General features: G+C 44.8%; 1 protein-coding gene across 1 annotated transcript in view; it reads left to right on the forward strand.

Annotated features, from left to right (window-relative positions):
* Window positions 1–25,111, forward strand: part of BEND7 (BEN domain containing 7) — a 106,496-nt gene extending 81,385 nt beyond the window's left edge. The window contains exons 5-8 of the mRNA XM_073652372.1: window positions 2,051–2,307; window positions 14,870–15,095; window positions 16,213–16,338; window positions 20,073–25,111. Of these exons, the coding sequence (XP_073508473.1) occupies window positions 2,051–2,307; window positions 14,870–15,095; window positions 16,213–16,338; window positions 20,073–20,131 (668 nt within the window). The 3' untranslated portion in view covers window positions 20,132–25,111. The remainder of the gene's footprint in view (window positions 1–2,050; window positions 2,308–14,869; window positions 15,096–16,212; window positions 16,339–20,072) is intronic.
* Window positions 25,112–25,314: the final 203 nt, after the last annotated feature.

Raw genomic sequence — 25,314 nt, forward strand, 5'->3', positions numbered from 1 at the left:
GAACACAGTCACCAAGAAAACCATTGGTAACACATTACGCCTTAAAGGTTTAAATTCCTGCAGTGCCCCTGCTCAAGAAGGCTCATGTGCAGGCCCATCTGAAGTTAGCCAATGAACAGCTGGATGATTCTGTGAGTTATTGGGAGAAGGTGCGGTGGTCAGATGAGACAAAAATTGAGTTCTTTGGCATTAACTCAACTCGTCGTGTTTGGAGGAAGAGAAATTCTGCCTATGACCCAAAGAACAATGTCCCCACTGTCAAGCATGGAGGTGGAAACATTATGTTTTGGGGGTGTTCCTCTGCTAAGGGCACAGGACTACTTCACCGCATCAATGGGAGAATGGATGGATCCATGTACCATAAAATCCTGAGTGACAACCTCCTTCCCTCCACCAGGACATTAAAAATAGGTCGTGGCTGGGTCTTCCAGCAAGACAATGACCCAAAACATACAGCCAAGGCAACAAAGGAGTGGCTCAAAAAGAAGCAGAATAAGGTCATGGAGTGGCCTAGCCAGTCTCCAGACCTTAATCCCATAGAAAACTTATGGAGGGAGTTGAAGTTCCGAGTTGCCAAGTGACAGCCTCAAAATCTTAATGATTTAGAGATGATCTGCAAAGAGGAGTGGACCAAAATTCCTCCTGACATGTGCGCAAACCTCATCATCGACTACAAAAAACATCTGACTGCTGTGCTTGCCAACAAGGGTTTTGCCACCAAATATTAAGTGTTGTTTGCCACAGGGATCAAATACTCATTTCTCTCTGCAAAATGCAAATAAATGTATCTAATTTATACAATGTGATTTTCTTGATTTTTTTGGGGGGGATAGTCTATCTCTCAATGTTAAAATTAACCTACCCTTAAAATTATACTGTTCATGTCTTCGTCAGTGGGCAAACTTACAAAAACAGCAAGGGATCAAATAATTATTTCCTTCACTGTATGTATTAGACCCTGCAGTAGTCTGTGTCATACCATGTATTGAAAAGAACAGTGACTAAGTCATGTATGGCAATATACTGTACATTCTGCTGTCCATTTACATAATGCAGATTTTATTAACCCTCGGATCAACAATCCCATACACCACAATACATTATTAAGGTCCCGATTTGATGCTTGTGATGAAAGTACACATCTAGGATGGATTCATTAATGGATATTAAAGGAAACCTGTCACCAGTGTTTTGTCTTTGCTCCTGCAAATACTTTTATAGAGGTGCCCATGTTGAATTTCTTGTTTTATTATGAGGAGTAAAGTGATAAACCAGAACACTCTACATGTGTAGTGCTACCAAGAGTCATCTGTGCGGGACTGGAGAGATCAGGAGTCAGGGTGTCCTAGCTGTTATCACGTCCATTTAAGTCTCTGCCTTCCAGTTGCCTGGCAACACTGAAGTCGCAATGATAATGTTACATGCAGACAAGCAATTTTGTCTCATGTTACTTAGGTGTTTAACACTGAGAGTGAGGAAGGGATTAGGAGGTTTGGAAGGACATGCCTTTCTCTGTCTCTTACCAGAACATTTAGCTTGAAACAAATTTAATACAAGTTTTGGTTGGCATACAGAAACTTGGCTAGGCACTCCTTCACCTTGGGCAAAGATTTTGTTTGCTGCCCTAGCTTTGTATCCAAATACCCTAACCAAGGCAGAGTGGCTGATTGGCATACCTCCTCGCAGCCAGCCCCCCAGCTACCACCTGCTGGAATACCACACAATATATATGGCCCATTTGATTTCATTCCAAACTGTAAAAAATTAGCATTCTCACATGACGCCAAAAGTGTTGCCTTCAGCGTTTTTAGCCCAGCTAAGAATGAAGAATTCATAGGTTGTGTAAGAATCGTACACTTCATTGAATTGCCGGACAGTTCCTGGTGGCTGAATGATGGTAAATGAAAACAAGGTTTTACTAAGTGGGCAGGGCGGTTTAGGAAGTAGAACTGATGTAGAATATCTAATTTTGCTTTTGTCAGTATCATTACAATCGTTTGCAGATAAAAGTGGGCCATCTTCATTTTCAAGTCCATTTATTTTTATATAGTTGCACAAACTCGACAGCAGACGGCCCAGTCATGTCTATGCTCCCAGAAGACCGTTCTCTCAAGAAAAAGAATCCTGAAGAAAAAAGTTCTTCCAAAGATTACTCCGGTGACCTCGGTACACAGCACGAGTGTGAGGGAACACAAGCCGCTGCTTCTTCCAGACAGGTCCTCCAGTCTGCCACAAGCAGAGCCCATCAAGAAAGAGGATGATCACGTGCCAGCATTCGGCATTGTTGTCAACTCGTCATCCACTGATGTAAGTTGCCATACAAAGGTTAATTAGTTGTGTTGGCCTGAAGCAGTGTAATGAGTTTCATATGACTTCTCATTACAGGAAAGCTAAAGGCATTAGCATTTGTCCTTTCCAGTCTGATTTTTTTATTGTATTCTGAAGTGTGTTGTCTCTGGAGATGCTGCATTGGGAAGACATTCATTTTTAACAAGCCACTTAAAGTCATCATGATGCAAAACTAGTAGTTTTCTTATTTTAATGACATTACACTCCAATTTTTGTTACAGCGGCTAATTTTAAGGAAGAAAAATTATTATAACTATACTAAATATAGTTATGAGTACACATTTAGGGTATATATTACTATGGTGTTTTATAGGGTGTATTATGCTATATGATATATTAGTAATTTTTAAAGGGAATCTTCATGTATTTGCTCCATTATCTAAGAGCAGTATGATGTAGGGACAGAGATCCTGGTTCTAGAGATTTGTCACTTACAGGGCTGCATGCTGAAGTTTTGATAAAATCACAGTTTTATCTGCTGGAGATCTACCAGTTCTCTGAATTCTGAGTTCTTTATAACTACACCCCATCACTCATTGGAAGGTTTCGGCCCATGTACAATGTACACAGAAAGCTGCCAATCAGTGATAGGGGCAGGATTATACACAACTCATGAATATGCTTGACTACCTCGCAGGAGGTTTAGCTGTCATCTAATGATAATCTACTACTGATAAAACAGTGATTTTACGAAAAATACACTAAGCAGCTTAGTAAGTGACACATCACTGGAATCAGGATCTCTGCCCCTACATTATGCTGCTCTCAGATTAGGTGGCAAAACCCAGTGACAGATTCCCTTTATGAAAAAGTACATGCATTTCTTATTTTTTTAGGTATGTGGCCTTAATAGTAGACCTGAGCTGCACATAAGAGGACCTGTAACCAGTCCTATTTGTTTCGTAATATACTTATATTCCCCATTAAATAACAAATCTACAACACTCTTACTTCAATCTCTGTATTGTAACATTCCTCTGTTATGCCTCCTGGAAATAGTTGACTAGCTTAACTGGTTGTTAACAATTTCCTTTTCAATGGGGTCTATCATTGTCAGTATTGATTAGTGAATGTTAGGCAAGTTTCACACATCTGACATGAGGGTGTTGCGTTTGGGTCAGGAGACTGTCCATCATGTGAAGCTAGTCTAAGAGTGTGTTTCTCTACTTTTTACTATAAAAAAAAAGTTTGATATAAGTGCCATTGTAATCTCCACCTTTAATCCTCATGTTGTTTTTAGGTGGGTTTTTTTCTGTGATGACATGGTAGCCAATGACACTGCTATTGACATGACTGTGAGGTTTCAGTTGTTTAATGGCAAAAATAGCTCCACATGACTCACAACCCAATACAGGTGCCCCCAATGCCAATGTGAACAGAGCCTTAAAGGGGTTTCTAAGGTCCATGTAAAAATCTAAAATCCTTCAGAATGGCTGTAATATTAATAATTAGTTCAGGAATGATTATTTCATTTATATAGCCAGAAAATCATTTTATGCAAGTATACACAGCCTTTATCTTTGTATGTTTAAATCCTGTTGATGTGCGTTCCTTTGTCTTCAAAAACTACTAATATTTATATTATATTTATAGATATGTATTTATATGTGTATATATGCATGTAACAAAAGAAATAGCAGCACGGTATACAGATGTGGGTGCAAAACATCCTTCAAGTACACAAAGTTAACGTTGCACTCTGGGTGAATATAAATTTGTGTGTGTGTTATATTATATCCATCTATAGGTAGATACACACAAACACACATATGTACACTACAGACCAAAAGTTTGGACACACCTTCTCATTTAAAGATTTTTCTGTATTTTCATGACTTTGAAAATTGTACATTCACACTGAAGGCATCAAAACTATGAATTAACACATGTGGAATTATATACTTAACAAAAAAGTGTGAAACAACTGAAAATATGTCTTATATTCTAGGTTCTTTAAAGTAGCCACCTTTTGCTTTGATGACTGCTTTGCACACTCTTGGCATTCTCTTGATGAGCTTCAAGAGGTAGTCACCGGAAATGGTCTTCCAACAATCTTGAAGGAGTTCCCAGAGATGCTTAGCACTTGTTGGCCCCTTTGCCTTCACTCTGCGGTCCAGCTCACCCCAAACCATCTCGATTGGGTTCAGGTCTGGTGACTGTGGAGGCCAGGTCATCTGGCGTAGCACCCCATCACTCTCCTTCTTGGTCAAATAGCCCTTACACAGCCTGGAGGTGTGTTTGGGGTCATTGTCCTGTTGAAAAATAAATGATGGTCCAACTAAACGCAAACCGGATGGAATAGCATGCCGCTGCAAGATGCTGTGGTAACCATGCTGGTTCAGTATGCCTTCAATTTTGAATAAATCCCCAACAGTGTCACCAGCAAAGCACCCCCACACCATCACACCTCCTCCTCCATGCTTCACGGTGGGAACCAGGCATGTAGAGTCCATTCGTTCACCTTTTCTGCGTCGCACAAAGACACGGTGGTTGGAACCAAAGATCTCAAATTTGGACTCATCAGACCAAAGCACAGATTTCCACTGGTCTAATGTCCATTCCTTGTGTTCTTTAGCCCAAATAAGTCTCTTCTGCTTGTTGCCTGTCCTTAGCAGTGGTTTCCTAGCAGCTATTTTACCATGAAGGCCTGCTGCACAAAATCTCCTCTTAATAGTTGTTGAAGAGATGTGTCTGCTGCTAGAGCTCTGTGTGGCATTGACCTGGTCTCTAATCTGAGCTGCTGTTAACCTGCGATTTCTGAGGCTGGTGACTTGGATAAACTTATCCTCAGAAGCAGAGGTGACTCTTGGTCTTCCTTTTCTGGGGCGGTCCTCATGTGAGCCAGTTTCTTTGTAGCGCTAGATGGTTTTTGCAACTGCACTTGGGGACACTTTCAAAGTTTTCCCAATTTTTCGCGCTGACAGACCTTCATTTCTTAAAGTAATGATGGCCACTTGTTTTTCTTTACTTAGCTGCTTTTTTCTTGCCATAATACAAATTCTAACAGTCTATTCAGTAGCACTATCAGCTGTGTATCCACCTGACTTCTACACAACACAACTGATGGTCCCAACCCCATTTATAAGGCAAGAAATCCCACTTATTAAACCTGACAGGGAACACCTGTGAAGTGAAAACCATTTCTGGTGACTATCTGTTGAAGCTCATCAAGAGAATGCCAAGAGTGTGCAAAGCAGTCATCAAAGCAAAAGGTGGCTACTTTGAAGAACCTAGAATATAAGACATATTTTCACTTGTTTCACACTTTTTTGTTAAGTATATAATTCCACATGTGTTAATTCATAGTTTTGATGCCTTCAGTGTGAATGTACAATTTTCATAGTCATGAAAATACAGAAAAATCTTTAAATGAGAAGATGTGTCCAAACTTTTGGTCTGTACTGTATATAACAGACAGGCATAGAATTTTAATATAAATATATTGTACTATGTAACATACCTGGCGGCGTCCTTGCATAGTGGTCCATCTCCCACTGTGCAAGAGCGCGCACTTGATCTCCTGTCCAGAATGTCTCTCTGGCTTCCCTCCATGCTGTCTGTTTGTGTCTGTTTCTGCTGCTTAAGGGCGGCGCCCGATCACTTCCTGCTTTTTGTACCTGCTGTGGGTCACACCCCTTGTGCGTCCTCAGTCTATTGCTGTCTGTCACCTGGTATATAGCTCAGCTGCTCCAATCATTCCCTGCCTGAGCATAGTGTTTCATTCAGTGTGTGCTTGCACTCTGAAGGTGCCAGGTCCCGTTCTGTGTTCTCTTGTCTGCCTATCCTGGAGGCTGTATTTCCAGGCCTGTCTGAACACGCTCCTAGCCTGTTCCTCCTGCCTTCTAGGGGCCGATTACCTAGACCCGCTCCTGTATCTTGTCTGTCCTGTCTGAACACGCTCCTAGCCTGTTCCTCCTGCCTTCTAGGGGCCGTTTACCTAGACCCGCTCCTGTATCTTGTCTGTCCTGTCTGAACATGCTCCTTGCCTGTTCGTCCCGCCTCTCTGGGGGCCGTATTCCCAGACCCGCTCCTGTATCCCTCTGCAGTGTCGGTCTCCTCCGTACACTCAGTTCCAGTCTGAACTCTCTCCTATCCTTTACCTGTTTTGCCTCTATGTCCGTTCCTTTCCTTTTTCTGCAGAGTCTGAACTTGTACCTAACTCCTGCTTGTTGTCTCTGTACTCCCGTTTGTGAGTTTGTGGTCCACTCGTTACTTCACTGCAAGTACCCTGTGGGTATCTGGCTCTGCCTTTCTCTTCCTGTCTGTTCCGTGTGAACAGAGCCCAGTCCCCCCTTCTCTGCCTTGCTCACCGCTCCGGCGGTTCTAGCCTGCTCTGACTCCTTTGCTCACCGCTCCGGCGGTTCTAGCCTGCTCTGACTCCTTTGCTTACCGCTCCGGCGGTTCTAGCCTGCTCTGACTCCTTTGCTTACCGCTCCGGCGGTTCTAGCCTGCTCTGACTCCTTTGCTTACCGCTCCAGCGGTTCTAGCCTGCTCTGACTCCTTTGCTCACCGCTCCGGCGGTTCTAGCCTGCTCTGACTCCTTTGCTCACCGCTCCGGCGGTTCTAGCCTGCTCTGACTCCTTTGCTCACCGCCCCGGCGGTTCTAGCCTGCTCTGACTCCTTTGCTCACCGCTCCGGCGGTTCTAGCCTGCTCTGACTCCTTTGCTCACCGCTCCGGCGGTTCTAGCCTGCTCTGACTCCTTTGCTCACCGCTCCGGCGGTTCTAGCCTGCTCTGACTCCTTTGCTCACCGCTCCGGCGGTTCTAGCCTGCTCTGACTCCTTTGCTCACCGCTCCGGTGGTTCTAGCCTGCTCTGACTCCTTTGCTCACCGCTCCGGCGGTTCTAGCCTGCTCTGACTCCTTTGCTTACCGCTCCGGCGGTTCTGGCCTGCTCTGACCCTTTTGCTCGCTGCTCCGGCAGCCTTGCTCCGCTCTGACCCTTTTGCTCACTGCTCGTCTCGCTCCGCTCTTATCCTTTTGCTCACTGCTCCGGCAGTCTTGCTCCACTCTTGCTCACCGCTCCAGGCGGCCTCGTCCTACTTTACTCTTGTTCACTGCTCCGGCAGTCTCGCTCAGCTCTGACCCTTTGCTCACTGCTCCTGGCGGCCTTGTCCTGCTCTGCTCTTGCTCACCGCTCCAGGCGGTCTTGTCCTGCCCTGTTCTCGCTCATCTCTCTGGGCGGCCTCACTCTGCTGTGTTTGTCCGCCACATCTGTGGTTCTGTTCCTGAGTCCCAGTGTGTACTGGGTCCTATCCCGCCAGTGTCCCTACCTGCTAGTGCCTTCCTTTCTGTACTCTAGCTGTGCTCGCCTGTACCCCTCTGCCTGTATTGTTCCTGAGTCCCAGTGTGTACTGGGTCCTATCCCGCCTGTGTTCCTACCTGCTAGTGCCTCCCTGTCTGCACTCTAGCTGTGCTTGCCTGTACCCCCCTGCCTGGATACCCGCCTGCCTGCATACCAGTCGTGCCTGCCTATACCCACCAGTCTGTGCGCCAGCCTAACCAGTCTGTTCCTGTATTCCCCTGTGTGGGTAAACAGCCGTGTCCGGGGTCTGTCCTGGAGTAGCACCTGGTCCCTCTGCTCGGTTCCTCCTTGGTGCACTGGCGTCGTATGCCGTCGTGCGACCCTGGTCGGATCGGGTGAATACCTAGTTACGCCCCTCCAGGCATTCACTCTCCGGCACGGTCCAGTGGAATCACACGCACACGCCGCTCAGCCCGGGCGTGTGCATTACAGCATGCTCAGGCCATGGTTCCCGTTGAGCCCCACGGCCTTCGCTGTCTGAGAAGTTTTCCAGCGAATACATGCATTAAAATAAATAAATAAATTTTTTTTTCCCTTTAGCTGAGTTCCAGGCGAATTACGCACCCGTCCAGATGGATCTATCTGCTCTCGTTCCTGCGGATCCGCTACGTTATTATGGGGATCCAAGACAAAGTCGTGCATTTGTGGAGCAATGCATGCTACACTTCAAGTTCTACCCTCTATGTTTTCCCACCGATCGGGTTAAGGTGGCATTCATTATGTCTTACCTGGCGGGTGATGCCTTGGAATGGATCAACCCCCTATATGAAACACAGGATCCGATCCTCCTGGACCTAATGGCCTTCCTGGTGGCCTTTCTAATGGTCTTCGATGATCCTAACCCAGAGGCTCCTGCTGAAGCTTCACTTCCCAATATCCCGGAGCAGCCCCAATGGGTAATGTGTGTGGGTAGCGCAATAGTCCTCCAGCCCAATGAGACTACTGCCCACCCAGAATCCTCACAGGGTAACTACGCTTTCCGGAATACTTCTCCCAACCTCAAGAGGCAGTCCAGACGTGCTAGACGTAGAGGCAAGCCGTCACGCCAGGGTCTGTCCTCCCTGAGACCTCCTGACCCCAACCTTGAAGTCCCTACTGAAGCTTCATCTCCCTGTATCCCGGAGAAGCCCCAACGGGTAATGTGCGTGGGTAGTGCACCAGTTCTCCTGCCCGAAGAGACTTCTGCCCATCCAGACTCCACACAGGAGAACTTCCTGCACCCGGCATCAGATGCTTCACCCGCTTTAACCGGTGTGCATGTCCAAGGATGCTCCAAAGCTGTGGTTACCTCAGAGTCTGTGCACCTCTACTACCTGGCGGAGGACCCCCTGTTGCCTCCTGAATCCTCCGGGATACCACTCGATGACAAATGGAGAGAGACTTCTCTACACCCGGTACTCGATACTTTGTCCGCTTCGTCCTGTGAGCCTGACAATGGGTACCCCAAAGTGGTAGTTACCCCCGAGTCTCTACACCCCTCCGACCAGGCGGAGGACCTCCAGTTGTCTCCTGAACCCTTCGGGGTGCTACCTGGTAGCGAAAGGACAGAGACTCTCCTATACTCTGTACCTGATACCTCGCTCGCTTCGTCCAGTGAGTCCAACCTAGTGTACTCCGAAGCAGAGGTTACTCCCGAGTCTCTACACCCCTCCGACCAGGCGGAGGACCTCCAGTTGTCTCCAGAACCCTTCGGGGTGCCACCTGGTGGTGAATGGACAGAGACTTTCCTATATCCTGGATCTGATACCTCGCTTGCTTCGTCCAGTGAGTCCGACCTAGTGTACTCTGAAGCAGAGGTTACCCGTGAGTCTCTACACCCCTCTGACCAGGTGGAGGACCGCCAGTTGTCTCCAGAACCCTTCGGGGTGCCACCTGGTGGTGAATGGACAGAGACTTTCCTATACTCGGTACCCGATACCTCGCCTGCTTCGTCCAGTGAGTCCGACCTAGTGTACTCTGAAGCAGATGTTTTCTCTGAGCCTCTGCACTCTTCTGACCCGGCGGAGGACCTCCAGTTGTTTCCTGAATCCTCCGGGGTACCACCAGATAACAAAGAGACAGTGACTTTTCCTCATTATGTACCTGATAACCCGTCTATTTCTTCCTGTGAGCTTGACAAGATGTACCTTGAAGCAGAGATTACCCCCAAGTCTCTGTCCCCCTCCAACCCGGTGGAGGACTTCCAGTTGCCTCCTGTACCCTCTGGGGTGCCACCTGAAAATATGTGGAGAGAGACTTCCTTGTGTGCTGTTCCTGGTGCTCCACCCGTTTCGTCTGTTGCTAAGGGTGGCTGGATGGGAGGTAGCATCCTAGCTACCCAGAGGAGACCAGTTTTTCCGGTGGACAGTGGAAGTGATCTCTTCGAACTGAAGAATTGGCCCTCAAATTCCCTGCGGAAGATTCTGGCAGGCCTGAAGAAGAGGGGGCGTAAGGGGGGGGGGGGGGGGTACTGTAACATACCTGGCGGCGTCCTTGCATAGTGGTCCATCTCCCACTGTGCAAGAGCGCGCACTTGATCTCCTGTCCAGAATGTCTCTCTGGCTTCCCTCCATGCTGTCTGTTTGTGTCTGTTTCTGCTGCTTAAGGGCGGCGCCCGATCACTTCCTGCTTTTTGTACCTGCTGTGGGTCACACCCCTTGTGCGTCCTCAGTCTATTGCTGTCTGTCACCTGGTATATAGCTCAGCTGCTCCAATCATTCCCTGCCTGAGCATAGTGTTTCATTCAGTGTGTGCTTGCACTCTGAAGGTGCCAGGTCCCGTTCTGTGTTCTCTTGTCTGCCTATCCTGGAGGCTGTATTTCCAGGCCTGTCTGAACACGCTCCTAGCCTGTTCCTCCTGCCTTCTAGGGGCCGATTACCTAGACCCGCTCCTGTATCTTGTCTGTCCTGTCTGAACATGCTCCTTGCCTGTTCGTCCCGCCTCTCTGGGGGCCGTATTCCCAGACCCGCTCCTGTATCCCTCTGCAGTGTCGGTCTCCTCCGTACACTCAGTTCCAGTCTGAACTCTCTCCTATCCTTTACCTGTTTTGCCTCTATGTCCGTTCCTTTCCTTTTTCTGCAGAGTCTGAACTTGTACCTAACTCCTGCTTGTTGTCTCTGTACTCCCGTTTGTGAGTTTGTGGTCCACTCGTTACTTCACTGCAAGTACCCTGTGGGTATCTGGCTCTTCCTGTCTGTTCCGTGTGAACAGAGCCCAGTCCCCCCTTCTCTGCCTTGCTCACCGCTCCGGCGGTTCTAGCCTGCTCTGACTCCTTTGCTCACCGCTCCGGCGGTTCTAGCCTGCTCTGACTCCTTTGCTTACCGCTCCGGCGGTTCTAGCCTGCTCTGACTCCTTTGCTTACCGCTCCGGCGGTTCTAGCCTGCTCTGACTCCTTTGCTCACCGCTCCGGCGGTTCTAGCCTGCTCTGACTCCTTTGCTCACCGCTCCGGCGGTTCTAGCCTGCTCTGACTCCTTTGCTCACCGCTCCGGCGGTTCTAGCCTGCTCTGACTCCTTTGCTCACCGCTCCGGCAGTTCTAGCCTGCTCTGACTCCTTTGCTCACCGCTCCGGCGGTTCTAGCCTGCTCTGACTCCTTTGCTCACCGCTCCGGCGGTTCTAGCCTGCTCTGACTCCTTTGCTCACCGCTCCGGCGGTTCTAGCCTGCTCTGACTCCTTTGCTCACCGCTCCGGCGGTTCTAGCCTGCTCTGACTCCTTTGCTCACCGCTCCGGCGGTTCTAGCCTGCTCTGACTCCTTTGCTTACCGCTCCGGCGGTTCTGGCCTGCTCTGACCCTTTTGCTCGCTGCTCCGGCAGCCTTGCTCCGCTCTGACCCTTTTGCTCACTGCTCCGGCAGTCTCGCTCCGCTCTTATCCTTTTGCTCACTGCTCCGGCAGTCTTGCTCCACTCTTGCTCACCGCTCCGGGCGGCCTCGTCCTGCTTTACTCTTGTTCACTGCTCCGGCAGTCTCGCTCAGCTCTGACCCTTTGCTCACCGCTCCTGGCGGCCTTGTCCTGCTCTGCTCTTGCTCACCGCTCCAGGCGGTCTTGTCCTGCCCTGTTCTCGCTCATCTCTCTGGGCGGCCTCACTCTGCTGTGTTTGTCCGCCACATCTGTGGTTCTGTTCCTGAGTCCCAGTGTGTACTGGGTCCTATCCCGCCAGTGTCCCTACCTGCTAGTGCCTTCCTTTCTGTACTCTAGCTGTGCTCGCCTGTACCCCTCTGCCTGTATTGTTCCTGAGTCCCAGTGTGTACTGGATCCTATCCCGCCTGTGTTCCTACCTGCTAGTGCCTCCCTGTCTGCACTCTAGCTGTGCTTGCCTGTACCCCCCTGCCTGCATACCCGCCTGCCTGCATACCAGTCGTGCCTGCCTATACCCACCAGTCTGTGCGCCAGCCTAACCAGTCTGTTCCTGTATTCCCCTGTGTGGGTCAACAGCCGTGTCCGGGGTCTGTCCTGGAGTAGCACCTGGTCCCTCTGCTCGGTTCCTACTTGGTGCACTGGCGTCGTATGCCGTCGTGCGACCCTGGTCGGATCGGGTGAATACCTAGTTACGCCCCTCCAGGCATTCACTCTCCGGCACGGTCCAGTGGAATCACACGCACACACCGCTCAGCCCGGGCGTGTGCAATACATACTAGATGGAGGCTGTAATGAACGATGGAGGCAGGCTTTGCAGCGTTGAGAATCTCTCTCCCCCATGTGCTCACCCTCCTATCCACTCTCTCTTTCCCCCTTGTGCTGACTTCTCCTGTCTGTGCTCTCTTCATTAACCTGTCTACCCCATGTACTATCCCCCTTGTCTGCTGTCTCTCTCTTTCCTGTGCTGTGTTCTCCCTTCATGTGCTGTCCCATTTGAGCTGTCTCCCCCCTGTGCTCTGTCTCTCTCCCCCATCTGCTGTCTTCTCCTCTCATGTGATCTCTTCTTTGACCTGTGTACCCCATGTGCTTTCCCCCATATCTGCTCTCTCCACCCCTGTGCTGTCTTCTTCTCTCATGTGTTCTCTCGTTTGAGCTGTCTCCCCACGCAGTAAATCAGACCGCTGCCATCTTTGTGCAGGCAGATAGCGGCGGTCACATTAAAACTGCGCATGCTCCTCCTGTACAAATATGGCGGCGGTCAGTGAATCATTTGGCTGATCCCGGCGGCGGTGTGTACGGCTTGTTCGCGACGGTGTTCCACTGGTGGTACCGCGCAAGAGGCTGGTACCAGCAGCGGTTTCCTTATTGAGACAACCATCACTTGGGTGCCCCAATATGGCGGTCGACGAACTTCCGACGCTTGGAATTCTGGGATCCGGACACATCTGAACGGAACAGGATGTGAAGACATTACAAGGTAAGTATATTATAGAAATTTGTTAACATGGCCGAGCGAAAGCCGAGGGACAAATAAAAAAAAGTTCTTGGACAGCCTCTATAAAGGATTTTCCACATTATTTAAAAACTTACCCACAGCTACGAGTGCTGACAGGATGTAAATATTTCCTGTAATCCTGTACGCAGGGGTAGGCTTCATTGCAAAGGATTTTCTGTTGTCCAGTGCTATAAAAAGTTGTTTAAAGAGAAGCGCTGTCAGTAAGAGCAACCTCCTTTCCCTCTCCCCAAACTGCAGTTATGGTCCTGCTGGTCTTTGAAAGCTCATTCCACTGATAACTTGATTTCTTCTATATGTTGTTGCATTCCCAAGAAATCAGTGGTTTAATTCATATGCAAATTAGGTGTTAAGTGCTTTGCCTGTCACAGAACACTTCCTGAGCCTCTGCCTCTGGAGGTTGTTTCTCTGCCTCTTTAACTTAATTCATAGTTGTCTTATTTCCTTGCCTGACACCTAATGACACATAGACAGACAGTGAGCTATCAACAAAGTTAAAAGGGCTGGTGCTGCGCAGAGAAACAACCTCGACTGGCAGAGGTTTGGGAACTACTCTGGTACACCCAGAGCACTTAACTCCTTATTTGCATATGAATTAAAACAAATGCAGCAACAGATAGAAGAAATAAAGGTGTCAGTTGATTTAGCTTTTCAAAGACCTGCCTGCCCACATGCAATATGAGGATTTTGGAGGTTGTTTTTACCCCTTATTCCATTTAAATGTCTTTATAATGCAAACTGATTAAACTTACTAATATTAAACAGCTGCTTTGGTATCCTACTTTCATTAAATAGCTGCTTTGGCATTCCTATTCCAGTGCCGTTCTACTCCATTACCGATTCATACCAACATAGAAAACGTGATCCCCCCTCTTGTCTCTCTGTCACCGTGTCTCCAGAGATTTGATGAAAATGGTTGGCTCTTTGGCGCAGTGCAATAGCTATGCCCCTTTCTCCGCTTCTGTGCCAGCCATGACGGAGGACGGGGCTTAGCTGACCTATTAGGACAGCACGTTTACTCAGTGGTTAGCACTGCAGCCCTGTAGCGCCAGGGTCCTGGGTTCAAATCCCAGCAAGGACATCTGCAAGGAGTTTGTGGGTTTCCTCCGGGTTCTCCAGTTTCCTCCCACTCTCCAAGGACATACTGATAGGAAATTTAGATTGTGAGCCCCGATGGGGACAGCGGTGATAATGTATGTATAGCGCTGTGGAATATGTTAGCGCTATATAAAAATAAAAGATTATAAAAAAAAAAAAGATTATTGAAGTGATGCAGACAGTAGCATTCTTCATCACATCACTAGTCACATGCCGACCCAGGGAGGAAGTGTTGAAATGAACCCAGATGTGTAGTGGAGATGCTATAATAAAAAGGACTGTTAGTAAGATGTATCAATGTGTACTTCAAACACATTTATCTTTATCTGGTTGGACCACCCCTTTAAGACTGGATATTTCACTGTAGGAGGAGGAATAGCTGTTTAATATGATTTTTTACCAAGGGTTACTTGCAGCTAGTTCTAACATGGGGAGTGCAGACCCGCACAGTAGCTGACAGCTGCTTCTACATTAGCTTTTTCAACTTTTTCTTGTAAAGGACGCAGAGCAAGTGGCGATGTTGTGACACGTTCTTGCAGTTTGGAGCTGGTTGTTCTAACATTTCCTTATGCTTGGGGTCTGCCAAAGGACATACAGTCATAATCATTTCACCTTGTTTTATACATATGCAGAACGTTGTAGGCCAGACAATTGCATATACATTTTGTAAGGATAAGGCAAATGTACAGATTGTAGAAGTTTAGATGAACAACAAAAAAAACTCCAGGCCCAGTGCACTATTCTAACATCATGATATGTTTTGATTTGTTAGCCAGATGTGCAGTTGGCAGAAGGATTTGATGTCTTCATGCCGAAATCTCAGCTGGACTCCATATTATCTAACTATAAGAGATCGGGCAGCCTGCTCTTTAGGAAACTCGTTTGTGCTTTTTTCGATGATAAAACTTTGGCAACATCTCTACCCAATGGAAAAAGGAAGCGCGGACTCAATGACAACAGGCAAGGATTGGATCAAAATATTGTGGGAGCGATAAAAGGTATACCTTGATTATAATACCTGGACTGTAGCGTTTGTGTTGTTCTCTGTAAAGGGATTCATATAGAAGGGGGACAAGATGGCAAGATTACTGCACATGAGGTGATGCAAAATATGGAAATACACACGTGTAACAACATTATCTAAGTGAAGGGGCCTCCTAGATGCCAGGTTCACATAGGAACGTAGAACGGTAGTACCTTGAAGAGGTTGGCCCATCTCACAATATAGATGTCTGATAGATTTACAGTAGTTCCCACATTTGTTTCGAGAAAGGAGCCACAACACACATCACTGGGAATAGACGCGTGGGTGCACAACCATGGCTCTCTCCATTCATTTATATGGGAGGTTAAAAAAATTGCAGAGCAAGCTCTCTTACCGATTTCTAGAACTCCCATGCAAAGGAGCAGATTGAGACCCTCATGTGCAGCCACCTCTCCATTCACAGCTGGTGCTACAGAGCCCCGTTCTTGAGATAGATGTGAGTCTCTGCGGTGTGACCTCCATCTATCAGACATGTATGGCATTTCCACATCTAATTATGTATTGCTTAGAAAATCTATTTCCTTACTGTTGGTTTTATTAAATGTTGCTGCAGATAGCCCAAACCTCAGACAGAAATATCCTGAATTACTGTAAGCATCCCAGGCTTTCCTGTCTTCATTAAGAGACTAAATCATACCATTTGGATGCACGTATTAGGGCAAATTGTATGGAAATGATCCTGCTTTTTAATTACATGCTAGATGCACAAGACTTCGCTAAGCGTTTTGCTATTCCATGCAGTGATAATGACAAGGCGATAGAAGAAGGAGATGTGGATTGCGGTCCCCTGCATAGATCAGATCCATGTGCTGTTCTCAGCTTTGTCTGTACCCTTTTATATTAGCAGGTTCACATGAGGTTGCACAAGCACATCTCCTCTGCACAATGACAGAGGTCTTCATTACCATTTTGTGTATCCAGCAGTTTCAGCAGCCATACCAAGATGTTATTGATGCAGTTTTTATACGCACAGAGACTTCTTCCCTGAAATGCTACATCTCTGTCTTCTTGTAGAAGAGATAATTGTCCATCAGTCTTCTGTATTTATTAATGATGTTTCTGTTTCCCAGTCTTTACAGAAAAATATTGCTCTGCTAACAGTGTAGAAAAGGTTCCTGGGCCACGACATTGGGTACAGATTCTCCAAGATCAGATCAAACTCGCTAGGAGAAGATTAAAAAGAGGTTGTGATCTAGGTGAGCTAATTATATACCTCTGTTAACTCTAAAGTTTATCTCATCTCCACTTCATTTGTAGTTGAAAACAAGCTGATGGTCCCATTAAGCTTTCATTTTACATCTGGGAGTAGCTGACGTAATGGAATCTATATAATAGTGCATCTCATTGAGCATTACTTTATATCAAGGTCTAATTACTCTAGTGACAGCTTTATAAATACCGTATATATATATGGATGTATACAGTACAGGGTGGGCCATTTATATGGATACACCTAAATTAAATGGGAATGGTTGGTGATATCAACTTCCTGTTTGTGGCACATTAGTATATGGGAGGGGGAAAACTTTTCCAGATGGGTGGTGACCATGGCGGCCGTTTTGAAGTTGGTCATTTTGGATCCAACTTTATTTTTTTCAATGGGAAAAGGATCATGTGACACATCAAACTTATTGAGAATTTCATAAGAAAAACAATGGTGTGCTTGGTTTTAACAGAACTTTATTCTTTCATGAGTTTTTTACAAGTTTATGACCACTTATAAAATGTGTTCAAAGTGCTGCCCATTGTGTTGGATTGTCAATGCAACACTCTTCTCTCACTCTTGACACACTGATAGCAACACCGCAGAAGAAATGCTAACACAGGCTTCCAGTATCCGTTGTTTCAGATGCTGCACATCTCGTATCTTGATGGTATGGTGTGGTATATGGGGTACAAAGATAGTGCGGCCATTCTTCATTAATGGAAACCTCAATGCCACTGGATATCTGAAATTGCTACATGATGATGTGTTGCCCTCTTTATGCACTGAAGATGGCACGTTCCCTGAGTTTTTTCAACAAGATGGTGCACCACCACATTATGGGTGTCAGGTCCGAGTATTCCTACATGAACAGTTTCCTGGAAAGTGGATTGGTCGTCATGGGCCAGTTGAATGGCCACCAAGGTCTCCCGATCTGACCCCCTTAGACTTTTATCTTTGGGGTCATCTGAAGGCAATTGTCTATGCTGTGAAGATAGTTAAGTTAAGTATAGAGTGGATTTTTAATAGCCCATAATGGCGATGTTTCAGTCCACTTGAGGACCTATCTCAAGCCTTATGTGGCCCGAAAGGTCGCTATTATGGGCCTTTAAAAATCCGCCGTACGCAGTACTCCAATGCCGTAAAATTAAGTATAAGGTGGATTTTTAAGGGCCGATAATAGCGAAGTTTTGGTCCACTTGAGGCTTGAGAAAGGTCCTCAAGTGGACTGAAACATCATCATTATGGGCCATTAAAAATCCACCTTATACTTAACTGCATTAGAGTGCTACCTTCATCTTTTTGTTATATTTTGAGGATTGTTTCCTGCCTAGAAGGCTTGGCACCGACTACTTTGCTGGTGCTGCATCTATTCTTTAATTATATATACTCTATATAGTGGATACAAACATTACACCTACAGGTGCCTTTATGATATCCCAATCTAAACCTTCATTCAGACATCTGTGAAACAATCTGAGTATGGACTGTGATGCACAAACTGGCCGCGGGTCTCCTGGCCCAAACTTGACACCCTAATAGGCAGATATGAGGCTGTTGAGTGCAGGTCGGGAGATCCGCAGCCAGTTCATACATCGTGGTCTGTATACGGAGATCTGAATTTGCTCTAAATCCATAGTCATTAATATGGAGATGGTTTCCCTGTTGTGAGAATTTTTGCCCATTCATCCAGAGAAGCATTTTTGAGGTGAGAAAATTATATTGGATGAGAGTGCCTGGCTCACAGTTTGTGATCTAGTTAATCCCAAAGATGTTCAGTGTGGTTGTGGTCAGGGCTGTGTCTGGGCCAGTCAAGGTCTTCTACACCAAACGCTCCAATACACATGTTTATGGACCATGCTTTGTGCAGTGGGGCACAGTCATTCTGAAACATAAATGGACTTTCCCCAAACTGTTCCCAGTTTTAAGCTAAAATTGTCCAAAATGTCTTGGCTTGGTAAGGTGAGTTTTGAGTACTTCCATTTTACCTTGTTAGGTACTGAAAAAACAGGGAAAAATTGCAAGTGAAGTGAAATTGTGAAAAAACTAATTCACCTATTGTTTATCTGCACTGGTTTTTATAGAGGTCATTTTACACTAAAAAATACTTGGCAACATGATTCTTCACGATTATGGCGATATCAAACTTGTACATGTTTTTATTATTGTTATTCAAGTGGATGGCAGCAATGGGGACAGTAGGCTCTCGGCTGCCATGAAATCACATTAGCTTTCTCGCTCACTTTGCAGTGGCATTTAAATAGTTAAACAGCAGCAAACTGAGATAGCTTTGATCGCTCCTGTTACATGCAGATGCTGTCAGGGGAGAGTTTGGAGTCCCTCATACACATTAGATCGTTGGCCGGTCTCCCAAAATCAGAAGGTTCAGCTGACTCAGATGTGTATGGGGGCCCTTAGTAAGTGACATGGAGAAGTTACTGTAAAATGTGCATAAGGTAGTTGTCAGCTAAACCCTTGTTCTGCTGACAGATTCCTTCCTACTAGTGATGAGCGAGCGTGCTCAGTTAACCCTTTCACCAAGCACACTTGGGTGCTGACCGAGTATTTTCGGCGTGCTCGACAAGTATGTTCGAGTCGCTGCGGCTGCATGCTGTTTGTTAGGCAATCCCTACATGTGTCGCAGCCTTTTTAACAGCCGTGACACATGCAGCCGCGGCGACTCGAACATAGTTGTCAAGCACACAGAAAATACTCGAGCGTGCTCCATAAAAGGGTTAACCGAGCATGCTCGCTCATCACTACTTCCTACCTTCACCTTAAACATGCACAATCAGATTGTCCAAGCAGACAAGTTTAGAGCAGAGGGATATGCTGCTGCCAGATGTTTGTATGCAACAGTGGTATCAATTTTAAGGGAAGTCCTTGTTACTGTCACGCACAGTGTAGGAAAGACAAAGTGCGACACGAAGGGATGAGGGGAAGGGAGCCCAGTCACTAGGGAAAGGGGGAAGTGGAGACCTCATAGGCTGATCTACAATCACCCTGTCTACCCCTACCATCCCTATATTGGTTCCTCACCAATCGCCGCACAGGAACCTATCCCTGTATTTCCTTAGCGCTTGGCCCTAGATATGGAAGGGGGGATGAGCGCTAGTCGATCCCCACTGACAACTAAAGACAGCAAGGGGAGAAAGACATGGGGGAAGTAGCTTAGCTTGAGTCGACTTCAGAGAGATGGCACACATGTCCTCTTAGCACCAGAGAGGAAGTAAGAACTGCACTTGCTCCAAGCCTTCACAAGGGGTCATGTGAATATCACCAGCACCTCCCTTTTGCAGACTGAAAGTATTTAAACACCCAGGCCTGGGTGTTAATTAGCAAGAGGAAGGTAGCCGCTGGGTCCTAGAGTGAGACAGATCTAAGAAGGTGTCTAATGCAAAATGAAGAGATCTCCTGCAACCAACTGCAGGGCGACTGTCACATCTGACACATTGGTGACAATTACAAGGAAAGGTACATCCCTCAAATTGCAGAGTAGCGGCTTACTTGATACTGTAATATGTACGTGAGTATGTTCTCATGATGATAATTCATCCTGGTAAAATGTATTCACCTAGTATATGATATGATAATTTATAAAACATCATGGGAAGTGTTAGTGAATATATCTGACACACAGGGAAACGTCTTTTTTTATGGTCATTACAGTGTATTTCTCTTACCATGTCAATCACATATTAAACTTTTTTATCTTTTTTTTGTTAGGAAACTCTCTTCAGGCTACCGATGATGAATTGTGGCTTCATACTAAAGCAGGATTCTGAGCAACAAGTGTCTAAGATATCTGTCCAGAAGGCGCTTCCAAGAGAACCCTGTGCCTAATCTCTAGGACATCTTTATGAGCAAAACGTCTATTTCTAATATCAGGCAGGACGTTAATGACAGGGTTGACAGTGGCTTTGTAGAGCAGCCCCTGCTGCTTGTTCACAACTGGTTTGCTTTTGGTACAAAGGTCTTCTCTGAAGATTGTTGCTGTTTATGTGGTGTGCTGGCATTGCACTCTTACTGTCACGTCTCAATATGATGGAGGACATGGAGTCTGCTGTCTATGCTTTACATTAGGGATTTTTACTAAGCTTGCTATACTTTTCCAGCACTGTTCTTTTTTACTGAAAATGTAGCAGTCATTTGCATTAGACATAAGACAGTACTTAATTAATCTTCAAAGCAGAGAGATTTGTTTTCCTATAAAACTGATAAAAGTTTTCTTATCTGCAGCTAATTACTGTATTCATTACAGCCTAGGGAGGAAAATACATCCTGGCCCGTAATATAAATGATACCCTGCCCAAGAACACATTGGTAGACGTAGGAATCTCCCATTTTGTGTAATCCAGTGATTTTATGGTCTATTAGATACATGTATACATTTCATATGCTGCATGTTTACAGGTTACTTTTTGAAGGATATGGTTTGTGATATATCATTCATATTCCAGGTGAGCAGAAAGACATAGTAATAGAGCAAAGGAATATTCTACTTGTTTATTTGTGATTTTTATGTTTATTGAAGATTATCTTCAGTTTTAAAGTTCTTTTTTCTTCAGCTATTAATAATTGGAAGGTTTAGGAAACTTAGCAGAAATGCATACATTCATTTACCTGGATTCCTGGTTGTTAAAAACCCAGCTAAATCGCAGACAGGTTTCATGAAAGTCGCACATTGAAGCTTATAAAGGCCAAGTCACAAGTGAGTTACAGCCAAAAATCCAACATAGTTTGATTTTTTGCCCCAGGCATGTTGCAGTTTTCATCATTGATTTTACTAGGTTTAGCTCTGAAAGTAATGGAGCTTTCTGTCCTTAAGGCCACGGCCCCACTATCAGTATTTGGTCAGTATTCGGTCAGTATTTTTTCTCAGGACAGGGATCAAATCCAGGAGTGGGTGATAAATGCAGAATTGGTGACTTGTTTCTATTATACCTTTTCTCTGATTGTTCCCCACCTGGTTTTGTCTCCCACTCCTGAGAAAAAATACTGACTGAATACTGACCAAATACTGATAGTGGGCAACAATTGACATTGAATGTCTTTATAGACATCACATCCATACAACAAGACCACTAAAATGGGACACAGTTTTTATAATGTAAATTAAATCATTCAGCACTTTCAATGCAAACAAAAACGCAAAGGCAATTTTAGAACCCAGCACACCTCCAGGTTAGAAAATGTAATCCTTTAAATGAGTGAGTAGGGGAGAAGAAAACATTCAGTGAGTCGGAGGACCCTCACCACACGCTACTCCTTAGGTTCCAAGTACTTGTTGGCATTATGTGGTAGCATATTAGCACCTTTGTTTTTTTCACTGGTTTCTAATGACAGAGGGTCATTCTTAACACGTTCGCTCCTTGATAAACTGATATGTGCAGTGACTGTTACATCCATAATGCAGAGCGTATCTCCATATACTCATAGAATTGCTCCTATTTATATGTGAAGCCGGGTGTGATTAATGTCATCCTTCAACAGTAGATTTATTAAGAGGACATATATTTTTTTAGAAATAAACAGGTACCTGCCTGTGCCATTCTTCTGGCATTGCCTTTTATTTTAGGCGAGATAAGAGTTCTCTAAGGCCACAGCGCCACTATCAGTATTTGGTCAGTATTTTTTCTCAGTAGTGAGAGCCAAAACCAGGAGTGGGTGATAAATGCAGAATTGGTGACTTGTTTCCATTATACCTTTATTTCTGATTGCTCCTCATCTGGTTTTGGCTCCCACTCCTGAGAAAAAATACTGACCAAATACTGATAGTGGAGCCGTGAATGTGAGTTCTGGGTACTGGACCGGTGCACACTAATCTGCAGCACCGTCTGCTTTGTCAGTTGGCACCATGGGAACAACAATGTCACCTGCATATGATCCCAGATATAAGGTGTAATTTCCAGCTGTTTGGGTTTATGTGGGAGTTTCCCAGTTCTTGGATTTACAGGGAGAGGAGATTGAGGAGGAAGGGGTGTGGGCACTTGAGCATGTGGAAAGCAGATTGGGGCAATCTGTGGGTGAAACAGAGGCTTAGTCTAGTGTCATCTCAATTTTCATTTAATACTGCTGTTTGGATATATGTTCTTGCCTTTCTATTAATATAATCTTTTTCTTTCACTATTTCTCTAGTATGTTTTATTTTCTAATTCAGAGTATGCCTAATAAAAAAAATAGAAATAAATGTGACTTATATGTAATGAAGAGTGACTGCACTAATTCGTTTTTGTAGATATCTTGTACTGACCAAGATTTATAATATATGTTTTAGCTCTGAGCTTCTTAAATAAGTTCTCACACCCCTCAGTAGACCATGCTAGCTCAGAGTATGGACAGATCACATTGTCCTGCTGTGCAGTCATTATAGTTTTTATATCCACCACTGTATATAACTCTGATGTAGAGAAAACTTTGGCCCCAATTTATGTAGGTGTTTTTGATTATTTTCCTTCAAATGTTGCAAAATCTTTGTGCAACTCACAATTGCACAAACATTTTACAGCTTTTGACGTTTTTCCACCAGTCATGTCCAACTTCACCCAAAATGGACGGACGGCGCATGAGTTACCCTGCGCAACTAATTAATAAAAATATAGCCAATTTAGTGGTGTAAATTTTGCGAGAAATGTACTCAGTTCCCTGACTGGAGTAACATTTCGGTCGCTCATGACAGTTTTAAGGTGCACCTACAGTAATTCATTAAGTGGCATGCGCTTTTTAATAAATTAGGTGCATCTCGCTCCAGCAGTCCTGATCAGTAAGAATGCTGGTGTACACAATGCCAGTCATAATGAATCAGGCTCTTCATCTATCAGAGTGCAGTGCAGCAGAGTGTAGTGCAGTACAGGACAAAGCAGTCAGTGGTTTCTGTCAGCACAATGCCTGCTAATCTAAATAGCGACTAGCAAAATTATTAAAAGGAATATGTCAGCAGGTTTTGTTATGAAATCTGAGAGCAGCACACCGTAGGAGCTGAGACCCTGATTCCACTTGCTGGTCTGCATGCTGTCATTTTAATACAATCACAGTTTTCTCTGCTGCAGATCTAGCAGTGCTCAAATGCTGGGCTGGGCATAATCCCGCCCACACCACTGATTGGCAGCTTTCTGTGCATACTGTATATTGACATGAAGCTGCTAATCAGTGGTGGAGACTGGGTTACACAGAGCTGTTGACTAGGAGGCACGAGACACCTAGTCCTGCAGCGATAATCTCCTGCTGATAAAACACTGATTTTATTGGCACAACAATACACAGTCTAGTAATTCATTGCTGGAATCTGACTCTCTCCCCTACGTCATGCTGCTCTCAGATTACATAGCAAAACCTGCTGACAGATTCCCTTTAATGTATCAGTGAATGTGACAGGAAGGATTTAATTAAGAAACAATATGAGCATAGTTTAGCATATGAACATTTTAGATAGAGTATATGTAAAGGTGAATTAAAATAATTAAGTTTGAAGGTGAGTTTATGCCATGCTGCCAACTTTGTACAGACATTCCAAACAAAAACTAATAAGAAATTCACTTTGTTCATTTTGTAACCAATCATTATGTTGCTAAATTCTGGCTTTAACTGTTATGTTTTTAGGTACATATAAATGCACTGTACACTTTGTATCATTGACCCAAAAAAGAATCCAAAAAAGAGAATACACTAAAGAGCTCTTATAGAAAACATCTGAATCTTTATGTAACATGAGTTTTATTAATCAAATCCAGAACTACGAAAGGTCTTTTCAAAGTAAATGTCCACCCCTAAACAAGACTTTATCATTTACATTGGTCCACAATTCTGTGCTGAATAGTTTTTTTTACTATATCTTAATAGCAGTCAGATCTTTGTATTTCTAAAACAGAAACGTATTAATGGATTTTCTCTCCTTATAGTTTTAAAAGATTGGAAATGATCTTTTAGAGCTCACCACAGCAGCTTAAATGGGAACGGTCATAAAAAATGGTATTTACCTGCAGTCATAGTGGTAATATGCAGGTTAATACCATTTTAAACACATGCAGGTGTCTTAACTGGAAATTCGTTTGCAGGGTTGAAAATGAAGCTATAGTCTCTGGTAGCTGCTCACTTTCAAGTTTAGGGTATCACCAGGGACTGTGAGCAATCAGTGTTCTCTACACTAGCAGTGTTGTAATCACTCCTCCTACTTGACTGACATCCAGCTGTGCAGCATGTGTGCTGAGGAGGATGTCACTCACGGAGTAGTGGGAGTGACTACAGGGTGCTCTCTGTGTAGAGAGGGCTGATTGCTCACAGACCATGGGGATGCCCCAATGACTACAAACGAGCAGCTACAAAGGGAATATAGCTTTATCTTCTTCCTGCAGATGAACTTGCAGTATACTGATGCACATAGTATTTATCTGCAAAACACTATGGCTGCAGGTAACTACTTTTTATGATAGGTTCCCTTTAAATCTAAGTACATTACTGAATTAATCAGCATAGAATCTTGGATCTAAAATGATAAAGTGTTAGAGTGGATTTTTTCTGTTAAGAAAAAAAATGTCAGCATTCCATCATTTCCTAATTTATTATTGAGATGATTATATTTTCCGGCTAGGTTCACCAGCCTTACATGCGCACTTGGTGTGCATGAAAATCCAAATTTGCACTTTTATTTAATGTCTTTAAATGTAGCATCTAGGTGTAAATGTTCAGCCTTAGCCATCAGACTCAATTGTGATATATCTCATATATGTATATATATATATATATATATATATATATATATATATATAATGACAAACAAATGTCTCCATGTTGGACCGACTATGATTTTCTTTATTGGGCTGATTTAAGGTAACAATGACTACTGTTTAGAGTATTTCTCAAAATGCTGCATAAGGATTCTACTTGTTTAGATCATTCCGTATATACAGGGAGATGCTTTAATTTGATTTGTATATACAACTTTATTAATATGTAAATATATATGGATATT

Source organism: Phyllobates terribilis, unplaced genomic scaffold (assembly GCF_046119375.1).
Source record: "Phyllobates terribilis strain yellow unplaced genomic scaffold, ASM4611937v1 Scaffold_11__3_contigs__length_659146591, whole genome shotgun sequence".
Lineage (NCBI taxonomy): Eukaryota > Metazoa > Chordata > Amphibia > Anura > Dendrobatidae > Phyllobates > Phyllobates terribilis.